The sequence below is a fragment of the Phalacrocorax aristotelis genome, chromosome 2 (assembly GCF_949628215.1).
Source record: "Phalacrocorax aristotelis chromosome 2, bGulAri2.1, whole genome shotgun sequence".
NCBI classification, from domain to species: domain Eukaryota; kingdom Metazoa; phylum Chordata; class Aves; order Suliformes; family Phalacrocoracidae; genus Phalacrocorax; species Phalacrocorax aristotelis.
The window spans coordinates 77,248,575-77,265,638 of record NC_134277.1 but is presented as its reverse complement, the minus strand read 5'-3'; the positions used below and the strand labels follow the sequence as shown (position 1 = coordinate 77,265,638).

The following is a 17,064-nucleotide window of genomic DNA, read 5'->3' as shown; positions in this document are numbered from 1 at the left end:
GACGGACAGAGGTGACAGAGTTCAGACCTGGAATCGAACCAGGTAGTTTAGTTGTCAAGTGTAGATTCTGAATTCCTTAGGGCAAGGACTGTGTTGCTGCATGTGGCATACCTGACAAAAAGGCTTGGTTGGAGTTGTCAAGCAGCTACGACATTTAGCTATAACGAGCAGCAGAACGTGAGAGGTTCACCTACAAAGGATTTGTGGGTGATTTAATAGAGCATAAAGTAGTTTGCTTTTTCCAGAGATTGGGATCATGTTTTCTGGGTAGAATCTGTGCCATCTGATAAGATTGAGCTCGCATTAAAGTTGCTTCTTGACGAAGGATTAATAGGACTGCTACTCTTTTTGCTGTTGTCTTTTAATGGTCGTTGAAGAACCTAGCATTTCTTAGTGATGCATTTTAACAAATTTAACTGGAAATGGCTGATAAATTTAAAAGCTGTAGGAGATACGACTGTTGGAGTGGGATGGGCAGAGGTAGGATTGCCTTATCATTGCATAAACTTTGTAAGAAAGTGTTCTGAAATACTTTTTTTTTTGTTTTTTTTTTTTTTGTAAGGTAGAAACACTTGATACTATCTGCAGATTTTTAAATGAAGATGTAGTTTATAATAACACCTTTTGGGGAAAAAAGTCATTGGTACATCAAGCTGTGCAGAATATGAACTTTGAATCTAAAGTTGAAGTATAAGAATACATCAGTAGCATTCATATCTGTAATCATAAACCAGGCATTAATGTGCAAAGAGTCTTCTGATACTACTATTTATATAGCTTCAAGTAACAGAACAGAGCTTCATTCTTGTGTTGACCGTACTTGTTTAACAAGTGCATCAATACCAAAGCTGTTTGACTTAATTGCTTATCTTGCTCCATCCTGGCCAAGATCTGAGATCAGAACGCTGAAATACTGAAAGGGGTCTGAATATGTGCTAACATAATAAATGTGGCTTACATTAGATGCTGGAACATTTAATCAAGCATACTTGACAGTAATAGAATTAAGGTTCTGTTGAAATAAGCAATCTCCTGGAGATAATGGTTTGCTGAATAGTATTGTAATTAGCTGGCTGGAGGATTCTTTACAGAAAAAGTCTCTACTTACAAACAAAGGGAAAGTTTCTTCTTACAGAGTGTTTTTCTTAGTAGGCTTCTATTTATAGGATATTCTGTCTGCAAATTGGAAGAGTGCTTTTATAATTGATCTTCAGTGACTTGCAGCAGAACACAGTAGTAGAACTTAATTTTAGAATCTAAGAGCTCTGTCTGTGGGAAAAAAAATGTGGGCAATCCCATTTTGAAGCTGCAGTGTTCTCTTTTTAGTGTCGTAAAGTTAGGTATAAGTAAAAATGTGTCTTCAGAGTCTGGTTTGGATAAGAGGCAGAAAGATAAAAAATGTCATTTTACTCTTGGCAGAGCTCTTTCAAATGGTGGTACACTCCAGGAAAATATGAATCTTACAAGTTTTGCACACTGAGAGAAAAAGTATTCCATCTCCCTTAGTGAACCTTAACACCCTTGTCTCTGGAGTCAGAGAAATTCCTGTTCAAACAGGAGTTAAGGATTTCCAGAAACATTACTGGAAGTCTTCTGGAAAGGAAGTTATAGCTAGATAAAAGACAATGCCTAAAATAAAAGACTTCTGTCTAAACGTGCATACTAATGCTCCAGGAAATTGCAGAGTGAAAACTTTCACTGCTCTCAGTTGTTTTAGTGGTTTAGTTCTAAATACCAGGTTTTTAGGACATGGCAAGTTTGTAGCCTTGCCCAGTCCCTTTATACCAGGCTTAATCAGCCTCTACGCTCCTTCCCATGCCTGTTTCTTCTCCAACATGTTAAATGAGCACTGAGGGCACTGCAGATATACCCGTGACTTCCTAATGCTTGCACTTAAATTACTGTTGTTAAGCTGTGGTCCGGTTTTCAGTGTTGCCCAATGTTGACTTATTTATAGATAGCAGGATCTCACAGGGCTCAGAGTACTGGGGGCTCTCAGCTCTTTCTAAAGAGCTGCAGAAGAGGATGCAGGCAACAGCAGTAAGATGGTTATATCGATGAAATCGCTGAAGTCTGTAGGATTCTGTCTGCTTAAATCTCTGTCACCTCATTTACTTGCCAATGTCAGTGTCTAGCCATAGCTGCCCTAGAAAACACTACAGTTGCTTCTCCATTAACTATAATTAATACAAAATGTCTACTTTTCCTCCAAGACTTGGTAAACTTCTGTAGTATCCTCTAGGTTTAAGGCTTTATCCTTTCAGAGACCAAAGCTTGCAGAGGACGAGCTCAGAGGTCTGGCTGGAAATGGGATTCCTTCGTGAGCCTTTCCTCAACCTCCTAATCTTGTCCTTTTTGGGAGAAGAATGTAAAAATACTTTTAATAGTGGAAGTGCCTTGGGAAGTGTCTTAAAAGTGAGATAAGAACATGACAGAGAGATTTTGTGTTACTCCGAACCGCCGTACATGAAAGAATACTTTTAAACTATGCTGCTTAGACCTCTTCAGTTCAAGAATTGGCCAAAATTACGTAGTACCCTCTGCCTGTAGTTAAAAGAAGGCATCGTCTCTTCTCAGTACTAATTGTACTTCGGCGAACCACTCTTAAGGGGCAAACACTTTCCATCACTCTAGACTGTTGTGAGGATAGTTTTTTGTATCAGTCTGAGCTAATACATTTGAGTAATTTTCTTCCTATTCACTCAACAGACAATTGTAACAGTGCGGAAGTTATATAAAGCTGTTGGATGAGCAGTGAACTGGTGATGTGGTAACACCTGAACTGTTGCATTGCTGGCTTGAGCTTCAAGTTCTTCACTTTGTCATGGCCTAGCTAGGTTGGACTGAAACCGTGGTTTAAGTCTATTTAAAAGCTCAGGTGAGACTTAGAGAAAGAACATGCGGTGTTCCTAGCAAACAGAAGGTGCAGTATTCCCCCCGTGCTGTAAATCATTGCTGTAGATGACATGTCTGGTACTTCAAGTGTAATTGTCACAGGCCTTGATAGCTGAAGTTGTTAATGCTGCTTAAGAGGTTGGTATGACCTTTGTCTCAAAATTGTCATGATTTCACAGTGCTACAAGTTAGTCAATATGCAATTGCTGAAGCTGTCATATGGTGTGCTTTTCCTCCCTGAATCAGCTGATGCTTTTTCAAAAGGTTTCTGTCTCACTTGTAGTGTTTTGTTGCTGCCTCTTACAGGTGAGCTCTTAAAATAGTTTCACCAAATAAATGTGCCTTAAAGTACTCTTGGGCAACTGTGTGTTCTCTCTGTGCAGTCCAGCTTACTACATAGTACTTAACAGGGTTGTTGCACAATATCCATTTGAACTGTATGTTCCGCCAGTCGGGCTTTTATTTTGCATGTTACAGTATTTTATGTCTGGTCACAGAACCACAAAATGACTGAGGTTGGCTGGGACCTCTGGAGGACATTATGTCCACCACCTCCTCCTGCTCAGTCAGGGCCACCTGCAGCTGGTTGCCCAGGACTGTGTCCAGGTGGCTTTTGAGTATCTCCAATGATGGAGACTCCACTGCCCCTCTGAGCAATCTGTGCCAGTGCTCAGTCACCCTCACAGTGAAAAAGTGTTTCCTGATGTTCAAAGGAAACCTCCTGTGTTCTAGTTTGTGCCCACTGCCTCTGGTCCTGTTGCTGGGCACCATGGAGAACAGCCTAGTTCCATCTTCTTTGCACCCTCCCTTCAGATGTGTATGTATATACATTTTCATATGTATAGGTCCTTTTCTACAAAGCTGCTTTCTGGCTGGTTAGGCCCCAGCTTGTGTGGTGCCTGCAGTTGTTCCTCCCCAGGTGCAGGACTTTGCCTTTCAGCTTGTTGAACTTCATGAGGTTCCTGTCAGCCCACTTCTCCAGCCTGTGATTCTGTTATTGTTCTGGAAGTTGATTTCTCATGTGAAAATATTAAGGTAATAAGGAAGCATTTAAGTCGCTTGGGTGTGGCCAAAAGAGAGATCATTTGGTAGATCTTTGTGGTCCTAGATCTTGAGGCTGATTCTGTTTTCAGTCTTGTAGAGCAGCTCTCTGCATCTCAAATCAATTGGACAGTGCCATTGCCTAGTTCAGAGCTCACAAACTGAAGTGTAACTTTGCAGCAGAGTCAGTTGGGCAATTGTCTGCAATCTTGATCTTGCGTTTAGCGAGCAGCTTGTCCAAGATAGGAGTGGGTTTTTTTAATGGGAGACAATCTGTTGCATCAATGGTTGTTAACATTAAACAGATTTTGAAGCATTTCTGCCCATACGTTTGCATTTGTGAGTCTTAAATGCATGCGCTGGATTTCCATTTTGAGTGTAAGATGGCACGAATGTTCTATCCCCACATCCAGGCAACAGCAAGGATTAGGTGATAGGGTGCAGATATAGTTGCACAGAGTCTCGAGTAAGGCTTCCTTTTTGCTGCCATTGTCATCAAGAGACGGCTCAGCAGCACACAAGTACTTACACATGCAGTTTCAGCTGAGTGTTGCTTCTGAAAAGGTGATGTTGAGCCTTTGTGCTAACATAGCTATGATCTGTGCATCACAGTTGTGAAGCAATAAGGGTGGTAGCTTGTTAGGATTGTTGTAAGCAAATCATGGCTTTGGTCTTGTAACAGGCATCATATCTGTTGATGATTATTCTGACATCACTCAAATTTTTCTAAGGTACAGATGCTGTAGTTGGTGGCTCATGATCATGAGGTAGACCTTGCTTCTTCCAAGATGCCTTTCACCTGGTTTTGTTTACCGGTTCCCACTTGTACATGAATGAATGAGCTGTGCCGGTTTACATCTGCACAGCCTGCAAGGCTAAGTAGTGCTGTGCCTAACAGCACATACACAGAAGTCTTGCAGAAAAATAAGCTTTCATATTTGGGCATGTAGAACTAATCAAGCTATCCAGCTGCTGTAAGCAGGTTTCCCTTGTTAGCACTTGTCAGAGCTGATGCATGAATAGTTCTTTTATGAAAGTGCAATGCAAACATCATAAGACTTATGTGCCTCAGTTACTTGCTCATGACGATTAGTAGGCTAGCCACTAACAGATTTCACTACATATTGCCAAACCAAGACCAGCGTGACATTTTTTGATCAACCGTTTATGTTAATAGAAGGCAGAGTTTGGATAACTGTCATGTGTAGACTAGCTGAGATTTGCTCAGCTCACATACCTTAGTTACACAAAGCGGCATCCCTCCAAGCAGGATGGCTGTCCACTTTAGACATCTGGGGCTTGTGTTCACAGTCATAGGAAACATCTCAAGTGATAGGTGGTTTTTGTTTTTTTTTTTTCAAAATGGTACTTGCTTTCAGTCATATGAGGAAAGGTATCTTGGATACAAAACTCTGGTCTAGATTGTGAGAGCAGACAATTTTTAGAGCACTCTCTTAGCTCATCTCACTTTCCAGGAGAAATGTAGTTAATCCTCTAGCCCATTGCAGAGATTATGCGATTATCAAATTAATTATCTGGCAGCTTGGTTTGGGGCCACCCACATTTCTTGCTTCACTGTACTTTAATCATTAGCAGCAGCTCTGTGAGCTGCAGTGAACCCTTACATGTAAAAGCCTTACAGTGACAAAGGCTTAGGCAAGAATTAACCTTACACTTGCATGTGTTGTGTGAATACATTTTTTTCATTGACAGGAAATGACTAGCACAGTTAGCACCCTGCAGCATGACCATTGAAAGGAACTCCTTGGCAGCACACCCGCTTTTAAAGGACTTGTGTTTGTGGTGTGACTGGCAACAGGTAGCAACCCATGATGTTGCCCTTAATATCCATTGGCCCTCCAGACTGCCTAGACTTTCAGTCACTTGTGTGCTAGAGTTGTCCGCTTTGACAATGCCGCTTGTATTCAGTTACTTGTGTTTGATGTAGGACTGTCATAGTGGTTAACACCAGATGTGAAGGGTTGTAATGCAGCTTAAGATAGGATCTAGAGCTGGCACAGAGACAACCCTTGCAGTCTGCAAGCTGTAAGGTAAAGCTACAACTGCCCTGGATTACCCTACTGTATGTCCTGCATTCCACGGGGTATTGTGAAAGCTGTCATTCACAGAATACATGCAGTACATATTACTGATTTAACTTTCTGGATGAAGAATTTTTCAAGTGAATAAATGAACTTTTTTACACTTATGATATATAAAGTCATCAATGTCAGGACTTGTTTAAATACAGGTTTGAACTGTGTAATATTCTGCAATTTGGAGAGAGCCTTCAAATGTGGTTGTAGTTCCCCTCGTACAGAATGCTGCCATGGATAGAAAAATAACCATTCTAGAATAATTCTCAGCAAAAATATTTGAACACTGTTACAAAGATGATATATATGCTAGGTGAGAAGCAGTTTTCTAGTATTAGGAGGTGTAGCAACAATATTTAATGCTTCTTTGACGTGAGCTGAGCAGAATACATCTCTGAAGTAAATCTTACTTCCACACCTCTCTTCAATTTCTTTGACTTCTTAACTAGCAATTACATATTAGAATAGACTGTAATTTATTTTTCCATGAATCAAAACAAATAGCCCGACTGTAAATTCAATTGTTTTTAGATCCATTTTTGAATTTAAAAAAAAGTAATGCAGTAGGTGGAAGTCTCAGCTTGTTCCTTGAAATGAATGAAGCACTGCTTTCAGCTCTTATGGTCATGGTTTCAGAGGTGGAAAAAGAAGTCGTAGACAAGTAAAACAAATTGAATCATTTGAGAGCATCTGTCAGAGTTAATCCAAATGTCTGTTGTCTTCTGTATGCAGTGTGGAAGAAAGATATCAAAGCTGGTTTTGGCAAAGCATGTGGCCATAGGTTGAGGAAGACTTTACCTCTGCAGAAAACTGACATTGATCTTGGTTCAGTTGTTTGATTTCACATCTGGAAGATACTCACTCTCATACCAAAATATGCACTGAACTTGTTAGCTAATATAGTTTAGACACAGCTGGTTAACTGTAATAGTAGTTAGTGCTTTTTGTGGACAGTCTTAAGTGAATCACAGTTTTAACAGGGTAACTTTAATGGTCAAATGCCAACAGTTTTGTGAACTAGGCATGCCTAGGAGTTAACACTTAAAAAGTAAAGTACTTGGGTTTGGTTATGTCCACAGTTGTTACTAAATGTCTGACAAAACAGTATCAGTGGGAGTTTTGAGGAGGTCTGAAAGCAGCTCTCTCCAGACCATGGATGTGATTTTTTACATTTTTTTATTAAACTATATTTAGTTTTAATTTTATTAAACTTGGAAAATTGCTAAAGCTCTTAAAATGCAATCTCATTGATATACAGCTGTTTTTCTTTCTTATTCCAAGCCTGACATTGTGCTCATAATTTCTTAGATGTTTCAAGCATGAAATACTAGTTTGGTCAGTTAAGTTTCCTGAAACTGTTTACTGAGTGACTAGGGACTAGTGTGTTTTATCTTGAGAAAGCAAAGGATGCTTTATACTTTAAGTCTGATTGCTTTGAAACCTGAAATTACTGACACTCGGTGTAGAACACAAACCATACACTGATGAAGCAGCTAAAAAGTCGTTCAGTTCCTCAGACCATCTGTAGTGCAGTCTAAAGGCACGAAGATGTTCACTTGCTAATTGTGTACTGCTGTTGATGTGACTGATGGAAGTTAGATTAACAGTATGCCCAGGGCAGGAATGATGCCCCTATATTTACTGGGTCCTAAATGAGTTAAATGTATTGTTAGGCGTTGCTACAGTTTGTACCCATGTTATAGATGACGTAAAGCTGCTTTAGTAAGATGAAGCAAGCTTTAGTTAGAACATATGTCGAATCTGAAGTTCCTTGAAGAATTCACAAACTGCAAGGAGGTTCCAATGTCTTTTGACACCTCTGTGCTTCCTCATTCTGGTCTGCCTGTTGTGACAGCCTTGGGGTCTTATGTACCAAACAAGGAAGCTGGTCTTGGCTGCTTGTTTGTCCCACCATGTTGCACAAGTCCTTCAGGAAAAAAAAGGTCACATTATTCTGGCACTTATTTCCAGAATCGTATGCTTCCTATATTTAAAAATGTGAGTACTCTCTGAAGATTTAGATTTTTATTCTACCGATCTTTTATAAAGGTCTTTCAGTGGAGCAATGTTCTTTGTCCTGGATGAGAGGAACAGACTTTGAACTTTCAATGTACATCTACTTCAAAAACTATCCATTTCTCCCAGGAATTTTGTGTGTTTTATAGAGCTAGTAATAAGACATTTATTTACCTTCCAGCTTTCCTGCAGACCAGTTGCTAAATATTTGTGGTGCATTGAATGTCCTCTATTTAACTTGCTTTTTCTGAAAGCTTTCCCAAGAAATGTACCCTTTGTTTTAGCTTCCAGTGCTTAGTAAAAAAGAGTAGTTGGTTGATTTGTGATGCTAAACAGAGAACCATCTTCTCTCCCACTCTGCACTGCTGCCACTGTTGCATTTGCATTTTGGTGGCATTTAGGTACTTGCTAAGCTCATGTTATACCACTTGTTAAAGATAAGTAGAGGTGCCTCCTTAAAATAGATCAATCAAGAAACTCACTAGTAATTTCCAGTATTTCCTAGTTCTTTGAGGATGTATTCTTTAAGGCAATGTGTTGTTTCCTTGAAACAGAGTTACACTGGTCAGCTGGCAAAACCAGTTACATCTAAAGTCATTGGACATTTAAAAATATTTCTGAAGTTTAGCTTGGTTGGTCAGTTCAGGGTTTGTTTTTTTTTAACAAGACCTGGTCATTGAAGAAAATAAAACATTAATGTATCAAGTTGTATCTTAACTTGGGAGAAATCATATAGCCTCTTGTTACCCTAGAGAAACCACTTGAAGTTCATGCTTATCTAATACTTTTTCTCTAGTTTATCATTGTTAGCCTAGTTTGTTCGTTCTTGTCTCACTTATCTGTCCATGTTATTTGTCTTGCATGATTTTATAAAATCATTTAGGTTGGAAAAAGACCTTTAAGATCAAGTCCAACTGTTAACCTAGCACTGCCAAGTCCACCACTAAACCATGTCCCTAAGCACCACATCTACACATCTTTTAAATACCTCCGGGGATGGTGACTCAACCACTTCCCTGGGCAGCCTGTTCCAGTGCTTGATAACCCTTTCAGTGAAGAAATTTTTCCTAATATCCAGTCTAAGCCTTCCCTGACACAATTTGAGGCCCTTTCCTCTTGTCCTATCACTTGTTACTTGGGAGAAGAGACCAACACCCACCTCACTAAAACCTCCTTTCAGGTAGTTGTAGAGAGCAATAAGGTCTCCCCTCAGACTCCTCCAGGCTAAACAACCCCAGTTCCCTCAGCTGTTCTTCATGGAGCTTGTGCTCTAGACCCTTCGTCAGTTTTATTGTTCTTCTTTGGGCACACTCCAGCACCTCAACTTCCTGTTCTGTCCCACCTTATGCACTGTATTAAAACAGTAGTAATTCTTGGCATATAATTTTGAAGTTTCCATGCGAATGTGGGGGGAGATGAGCTTTCAGTCTGTCCTTTTCTCTATGGAAGAGAGGGTGTTGGTGGCAGCTGGTTGCAATCTGAATATTTAGTTAGTAAGAGATGCATGAATTTAGCTGTTAGGGCCATATGGCCTGATAGACTGTCCAAACAGTAGTTCATGATTTCCTGTATAGAAGAGGTGGCAGGCTGAAGATACAGGACATGAATATAATTGAGGAGAATGTTTAGAGTGTAGTGAGTAGATGACTTCACGGGTTAGTAATTGAAAGAGATCATACTAACAGTAAATTAGCACTGAAGTTCTGAGCTAATGAACTTGAATTGCCCAGCTCAAGATACCCTAAAGGCACATGATATGTCCCTGACTCTGTTCTGTTATTAAAATAAGGTCAGTGAAATGTTAGAGGTTACAGCTGACATTAGCCATTTCAGTTCTTTCTTTATTTAATGACCACCTTTTTGCCACTGTCAAGAGTTTCATGTTTTTCTCCTGTAGAATACCGAATAATGAACTTTTTTTTAATTTCTGCTGTTTAGAGCAAGCTTTGGTAATGATACATTCTATTAAGACACTTCCATTTTTTTCCTTCTCAATTTAGAATGACTTTTCCCATAGTGACTGCTTGCCAAGTAATGAGACCAGTTTGCTAGAACGAACCACAGCACCTCGTGATGGACTACCAATGGCTTCCCATAGACCTCAGCGAGAAGGTATGTTGCCTAAGGTTTCTTTTGAGGAATGCTTGAAGGTTTTTTTTGAATGCTAAGCTCTGCCTGGAGGTGTAGAAATCTCACATCTGTCTTGCTGTTCATCTGGATAAGAAACTGCAATGATTGCTGTCTACTTGGCCTTGTCTTTATTTTAACAAGTTGTCATTCTTGTTAGCTGCTAACTGCTAGTGACTGCATGCATGAAAATTGATTGCAAATGGGCTTTCTCCTGAAAAGAGAGGTGGGATTTGGGAGAAGACAAGAAAATTTAATGTAATTGTATTAATGGTGTTTAGTGTTTGAAGCAAAACTAAAGATAAAGATACTGTGAAATGGTGGATAGCTTTTGCTACTCGATTCAGTTGTAGTTGATAAGTCTTTAAAAACAAACAAAGGAAAAACACGTATTAGGAGGCTTTATAGAAGTGGTAGTTTGGAGAAGTGAAGCTTTTCATAGAAGTAAATCTCCTTCTGGCTCTGTTGGGAAGACGAAGAACAAGGCTTCAGAGCATAAACAGAACTCTTCTGTGAATTGCCAGCACAGTTTCTTCTCTTTGAAGAAATGAGCATTATTGAGAACAGATTTATTCTTATCCTTTATTCTCGAATAAGATTAGTGAATCACTTGTCTACTCAAGATTAGTTTTACGCTGTCCTGCAGATAGTGAAGAGCTGGCAGTCTGGGAAAACTATTGCTATTCCTTTTGTCCTCATAACTGTCCTTTTGTCTCCAATGTGGAGATTTAATTACACTTTGAAGTCAGGCAATTTGAGTTTTAATTTCCTGCAAAAAAAAAAAAAGCAGAGAAAGATTATGGCAGATTACAGACAACAAACCTGTTTCAAATCCTTTTACACAGAGTTCAAAGCGAACATATTCACAAATTAGAAACACAAAAGGGACACTCTTTAGCAATGCTCTTGAATTAAGTAACAGAAGCACAGAAAAACTGAATAATTGAATTTAGCAAAGAGCTTAAATATTTCTCAGCATTCGTATTATTATAGTTAGAAACTACAGTGAAGAGTCAGAATCATATTCTGATATTTGCTGTATAGGTATGTGATAGAAGGGAGTCCCTGCTACAGAAATCTCCTTGCTGGGTTAGAAATAACACTGATAATAAACCATGTTTTCTGTTCTCAGCTGTGATGAATATGATTTTTGGAAATCTTAACTTACACTTACAATGGAAGCAGTGTCATGTATACATGCTTGACTTAATCATCCTGAATGCATGTGTTGTGTCCAAAATAAATGTAGAGATGTAACATGCCTCATTGGCTTGTATATTCAAACATTTCTTCTTGGTTTAGCCATTTAGAATATTTAAAATGTGATTGTGGAAACAGAATTTTAAAGTGGTCTATTGAAACTGCGGAACTAAGGCTGTGCAGCAACATCGCTAATTACCTGTTGTATCACTTCTGACAATGAAGCATGCAACAGCAGCAAAAAGAAGTTAAGAAAGCTGACGGTACTACATTGTGTAATAAAATTTCTTTATATTTGAGGACAAATATATTTAGCATTGAGAGCATTCAATAGTTTAAAATAAACCCAGTCTTGTTAGAAAAGAAGCTTGTTTGTGAATGCTAATGGTGTTAGTTTCCTTAATTATGTATGCTAAGTATACGCATGTAGTGAAATACAATTTAAACCACTATTCTCAGTTCCAGTCATGGGAATCAACTTTTTAATTAACTTATAAATACCAATTCAGCTGATGGTATCAATTTTAACATTGGCCATTACCATACCAAAACTCGTGTTATGCCAGAGTCCTTTTTCTAACAGTGCTTTTATCCATAGCAGACACGTGAAAATTAAGGTCACCATACATTTGGCTTTTCACAGTATATAGATGTACGTTATTGTCTGGCATCCTTAGCTCATCTCAGATTTCTTTGCTTTGTAACAATTAATCTTCATTAACTGATAAAAATTAACTGATCGTCTAGTGCTCTGACTCCCAGGTAGAGGGACACAACCAGCGTACACCAGCACACTTGCTATTTGTCAGTCTTTCTACTAAAAGAATTGGAAGCTGTAACGCCATCACTAGGCTTATACATTGGCTTATTATTCCTTTAAGGAAATTGCTAATCTTTATTTTTCTTAGAACTGGCATGTTCAATGGGAATGATACTTCAGTTGTAACTTTTAACAAAATTCATTAAAGATGTTTAAGTTAGATGAAATGGCAATTAGTGAATCTCCACGAATAGGCTTTGTAACCTACACTTGTAAGAGGTTGATTTTTTTAAAAAAAATTTTAATTGTTATGCGTAGTTCCCAAGATATCCCATGTAAACATGCAAGTTATTGAATTGAAAAAAAATTGAAAGGAAATTTCAATTGAAATTGAAAGGAAAATGTTAGCTGGTGACACCACCCTCCTTCCAAAAAACAAAAAGTTAGAGAAGCATTGAAAGGAAGCATTGATGGTGTAGGGCTGGTTGAACTGGCTTTCAAATAGTACTTTTTACATGTAAAGATGTGTTCATGCGTGTGAATGAATAAAATTCTGTTGAATTCTTAGGCCAGTGTAGCAGGAAAAGTAAAAAGTGCCCATCTCGGCTACATGAGGATTTTTATGTAGAGCATTACCTGAACAATGTTACGTGCCCTTAAGAAAGTCTCCAGACCCTGGAAGTCATACAGTGCTGCTTCTTACCAAGTCACAGCCAAACTTGCCTATTCCTGAATACAGTAGACGATGGGGAAACAGTGTTAAAGTAGCAAGTATTTTAATGTACCTTTCTTCATTTTTCAGTTCAATTTAATGATAGTCTTTACAGTACAATTGTAATAGCCTTCTGCTTATCTTCATTTTCTGTTTGCTAACAGTCATTTCTGTCTCCTTCAGGCCTTCCCCAAGCGTTTCCTTCCACCCAAGTGCCTTCCAGAAATGTGGCTCAGCTTTAGTTTGCTCCCATTACTACTTGATGTTTCAGAAACATGGATGTGGAAGGCACTGTTGCTGGCTTTTGTCAGCACTTGTTACTTCTTCGAGTAAAGATGAAATTTGACTTCCTTTCACTGTTTTTTTTTCACTTACAGTGGTCCTATTGTATTTTTGTGACTTTCAGTCTAAATAAGCTCTTGGGTAATGCACAGATTCCCATGATCTGCATTGAAGGGGTTGTGGTCAGGGCAGAGAAATACTTTGTAGGAACGAGGCTCCACCTGCCCCCTACAGTTTGTTATAGTAAAATAGCATCTGAGAAAGAGTGGGGTTGTGCAAGTCAGTAAATAGCATACAGTGATTCTCAGAGCGGCTAGGTAGGTAGATGCATTTTCAAACTGTAAATTTGGTGTGTACAATGAGGTGTTTTTCTTTCAGCTGTACACATTAAGAAGATAACCCTGAAAGGAGTACCAAGAAAAAGGGCTGACAAACACTTGGAGTACACATTCAAAGTAAGCAAATAATATCCAGAATATTAAAGTAAATCTCTTCATGATATCTGTGTATTGTAGATAAAATAATCTGGTTGTATTCAATCAATACAGCTTGTTTCAAACACCTGCTCAGAAGGCAATTTTGAATTACATTAGGGTCTTTAGAGATTCTTGGAGTTGTCCTATAATTCTCTTGGATTCTATCTGCAGATCAGATTTTTCATGTAATTGTGGGCGTAGGTTGGGAAGGTGTAAAACACCAGCCATAGCCAGGTGTGTGGCATCACTTCAGGAAACTTGGCTTTTGCTGATCTGGGGTAAGCAGTACAATGAATTCTAAACCTAGTTGATTTTTTGCTCAAGTGGCATAGGAGCGCAGTGTCTGCAGTTATATATTGGTCGGAGTCATATCGTTGTTTTAGGTCTCTTCCACAAATGTTTTCCATAAGAGGATGGTTCCTGTGGGTTTGCACAAAACTGGGAATTGGTTGGTTTGTTAAGGTAAAAACAAGCTAAAAAAGTCAACAAATTTGAAGGCCTACCAAGTATAGTCTTCATGTGTTATAATAGCCAGAGGCAACATATAAAACAATTATGTGAGTGAATTCTAAACAAAACTGAAACACTGCTTCTTACTACTGTGGAAGAGAAGCTTTCGGTATTGAGGTCTGGTATTAAAGGCTGTAGGTGTTAAGTAATAGCTGCTAAGGCCGTTGGTGGTGATGTTCTAATTGAATCAAAGTAATTTTCTTAGCAAGGACTGACTAACATTGTAAGTAATTTGTCCAACAGATGTGAGTCTGGTAGTATACCAGATTTGACTATAAAGTTATATTTTCTCTTTTTTCTACCCAAACAAAAGAACATTTTAGATCAAACATTATAACTGGCCATTTGACATGGGTCGTGGGAGCTCTTTGAAGAGGCAAACTTTAAAAAGTGCCATTTTGAGTAAAAAACCTGATGTGTTGATCCCAAAATTTGATACTGTAATCTCTAAATAGATGTGAATGATAGTTTTGTCTTCTCTGGTGTTACTAGAAGCTTAAAATTAGAGTTAAATTGACATGTATACTATTTCTGGTTTTGAAGTAAAGCAGTGGCAACAGATACCTTGTTGGTCATGGGTGCAGAATTTTTTGCAGATTTTACCTTCAGCCTTCTTTTGCTGAGGACAGTAACGTGGAATTTAGCCTTCCAAGTCTTAATGGTTAACTCATCTAAGTATTTCAACATTGTCATAGATCTTTTGCCCAAATAGTCTGTGCACTGAGTACTAGGTAAAATACAACAGTAGACAGGAGAAGTTTGTACAGAATGCTTGTATGGATTAATATTTAAAGTCACAAAACTATTTTGAAAATGCAGCACGTAGACAGATTTGACAGTGGCTTTGAATTTGTTAAAGGGGAATGTGGACTTATTCTGGGAAGTATTTTGAGTAAGCTTGAAACTCTTCCACTTCAGTTTATTCAGGAAAGAGTTTCTTCTCCTCATCTGTGCAGGTATATACTGTGCTCCTCACTGCAGATCATTTTGTGCTTGCCCAGACACTGCTTTTTTAAGGTATACCAGCAATTACAGTCATGGCTTCCCAACTGAGGGCACCGAGAGTAGCTGGCATTTCTGGGGACTAAGTTGAAGGCAGTTGGTGGTTGACATCCTATCAACACTCGGAGTAAATGAATGTTTATAATTGCCATGTCCACTCCCATTACACAGAATCTTCCCATGCATGTAATGGGAATCTTAAGCCCAGAGTGGGCTTAAAGCCAGACAGCACTTGTCTAACCAAGCTTACTTCTTTTTTTCTCAAAATATGCATGTGAAGGTGCTGTTCTACTATTTGCATGTTGTGTCAGAACAATAAGCTGCTGAAATTTTATACAAACATATACCAAAATGCTGTCTGGTGCTTGAGTAACTACTTTAGTAACTTGCAGTACTTCCTCTGAATTGTACTCCACAACAACTTCTATATGACCCAGAAGTTGTCTTATATAGACCTAGTCTATATGACTTCTATGATATGTAAGATTCAAGCCTGAGGCAGATAAAATCATTTTATAGGTAATATAAATGAAGGTGATTTTTTTTTCCTTTTTTTTGTTTTGACTCATGATAATGGCAGCGAGAGCTCAATCCAGTATACCTGACCTACAGTCCTCTTCTCTGGTACCTGGTTTTTGCAGTTAATGATGTACGTTTGATATGAGTCCTGTAATGACAGAGCCTTCTGCCTGGCTTCTTTCTGAGTCAGTAAGCCAGTAATCTTCAGGGACTCGTTGCATTCACCTGAATTTGTTCACACTCTCTTTAGCCACAAATAACACGAAGGTGATCTTAATGTACACTTAAAATTAGTATATGTCTTTGAAAAGATACACCATTATCCCTGTTTTGCCTGGTATTTACTTATCTGCAAGTGTTAACTCTTACACTGAGATCATCAGATCTATGGAAATGTTAAGATTAGCTAACTAGTATGATACTTGGAAAAAGAAACGTTCCTCATTCTCTTTTCCTTCCTTACTAGGTGACCTGGTCTGATCTTTCGGTAACATGTGTAACAAAAACACACCAGGAGCTTCAGGAATTCCTGCTAAAAGTATGTATTGAAATATAAAAGTAGTGATTACACATCAGGTTTATAACTTCAGAAGTAGTCTAGGAGAGCTGTGATTTCTCGGATGTAATTGCAGAAACAAAAGCATGCTACCAGGTTTTTGTACCTCACAATTGTATTAGCTCTTTAAATAATTTATATTGTGGTGGAGCAGCTTGACAGATGAAGTAGCTTAACAGAATGTTTGGGGAGATTCCCAGGAATAGATAGTTTGTCTCATCTGAAATTGCTTTTATAGCTTTAATTGGACTACCATGAAACTACCAGGTAAGTTTTTAATATTCCGCACAGAGTTAATATACAGGTACAAGTGCTGCTCGTTTGCTTATTGGTATCCATGTTAGAATGGCCATTTGTACCATTTGTTGTTTCTAATTAATGAGGCAGAGCCATGAGCATAATAGTTCTTAGTTTTACTGCTGTATTCTTCAGTAGAACAAAGGCAGGGATATTCAGTGTGCAAAGAGTTAAATTTGATAAAATCTACTATTTGTGTGGGTGTGTAAAAAAAAAAAAAAAAAAAAGTGGAAGTTGTCTAAGTTGTTCTCTCCCCCCACCCCACTAGCAGGGAATGTATTTGTGTACGTAGGCCCCATGAGCGTCATGACCTCGAACTGTGTGTTTCATTGCCAGTGTCTAATAGTTATGGTTCCACCTATTCTGGGAAATTCTATATTTAAACTTCTCAGTGTTCAGGGCACTAATGAAAGATACGTTTTCACCTGTTCTATAGCATCTGGTGTTCTTAACTGCAGTGCTAATTCGCAAGTGGAAAGCCAGTTACTGTACAAAGGTCATTGTCTTGTTCACTGGTTATCAACATTGTTTTCTAGTGTTGTAGAAATGAAGCAGTAAGTATTCGCTGCTGCTTT

The 17,064-nt window shown here is 38.5% G+C and overlaps 1 protein-coding gene across 5 annotated transcripts in view; it reads left to right on the top strand.

Annotated features, from left to right (window-relative positions):
• ZCCHC2 (zinc finger CCHC-type containing 2) overlaps positions 1–17,064 on the top strand; it is a 44,350-nt gene that overhangs the window by 4,135 nt on the left and 23,151 nt on the right. For all 5 annotated transcript variants that reach the window (XM_075084199.1, XM_075084197.1, XM_075084196.1 and 2 more), the window contains exons 2-4: positions 10,049–10,160; positions 13,508–13,584; positions 16,103–16,174. In XM_075084199.1, coding sequence (XP_074940300.1) covers positions 10,049–10,160; positions 13,508–13,584; positions 16,103–16,174 — 261 coding nt within the window. The remainder of the gene's footprint in view (positions 1–10,048; positions 10,161–13,507; positions 13,585–16,102; positions 16,175–17,064) is intronic.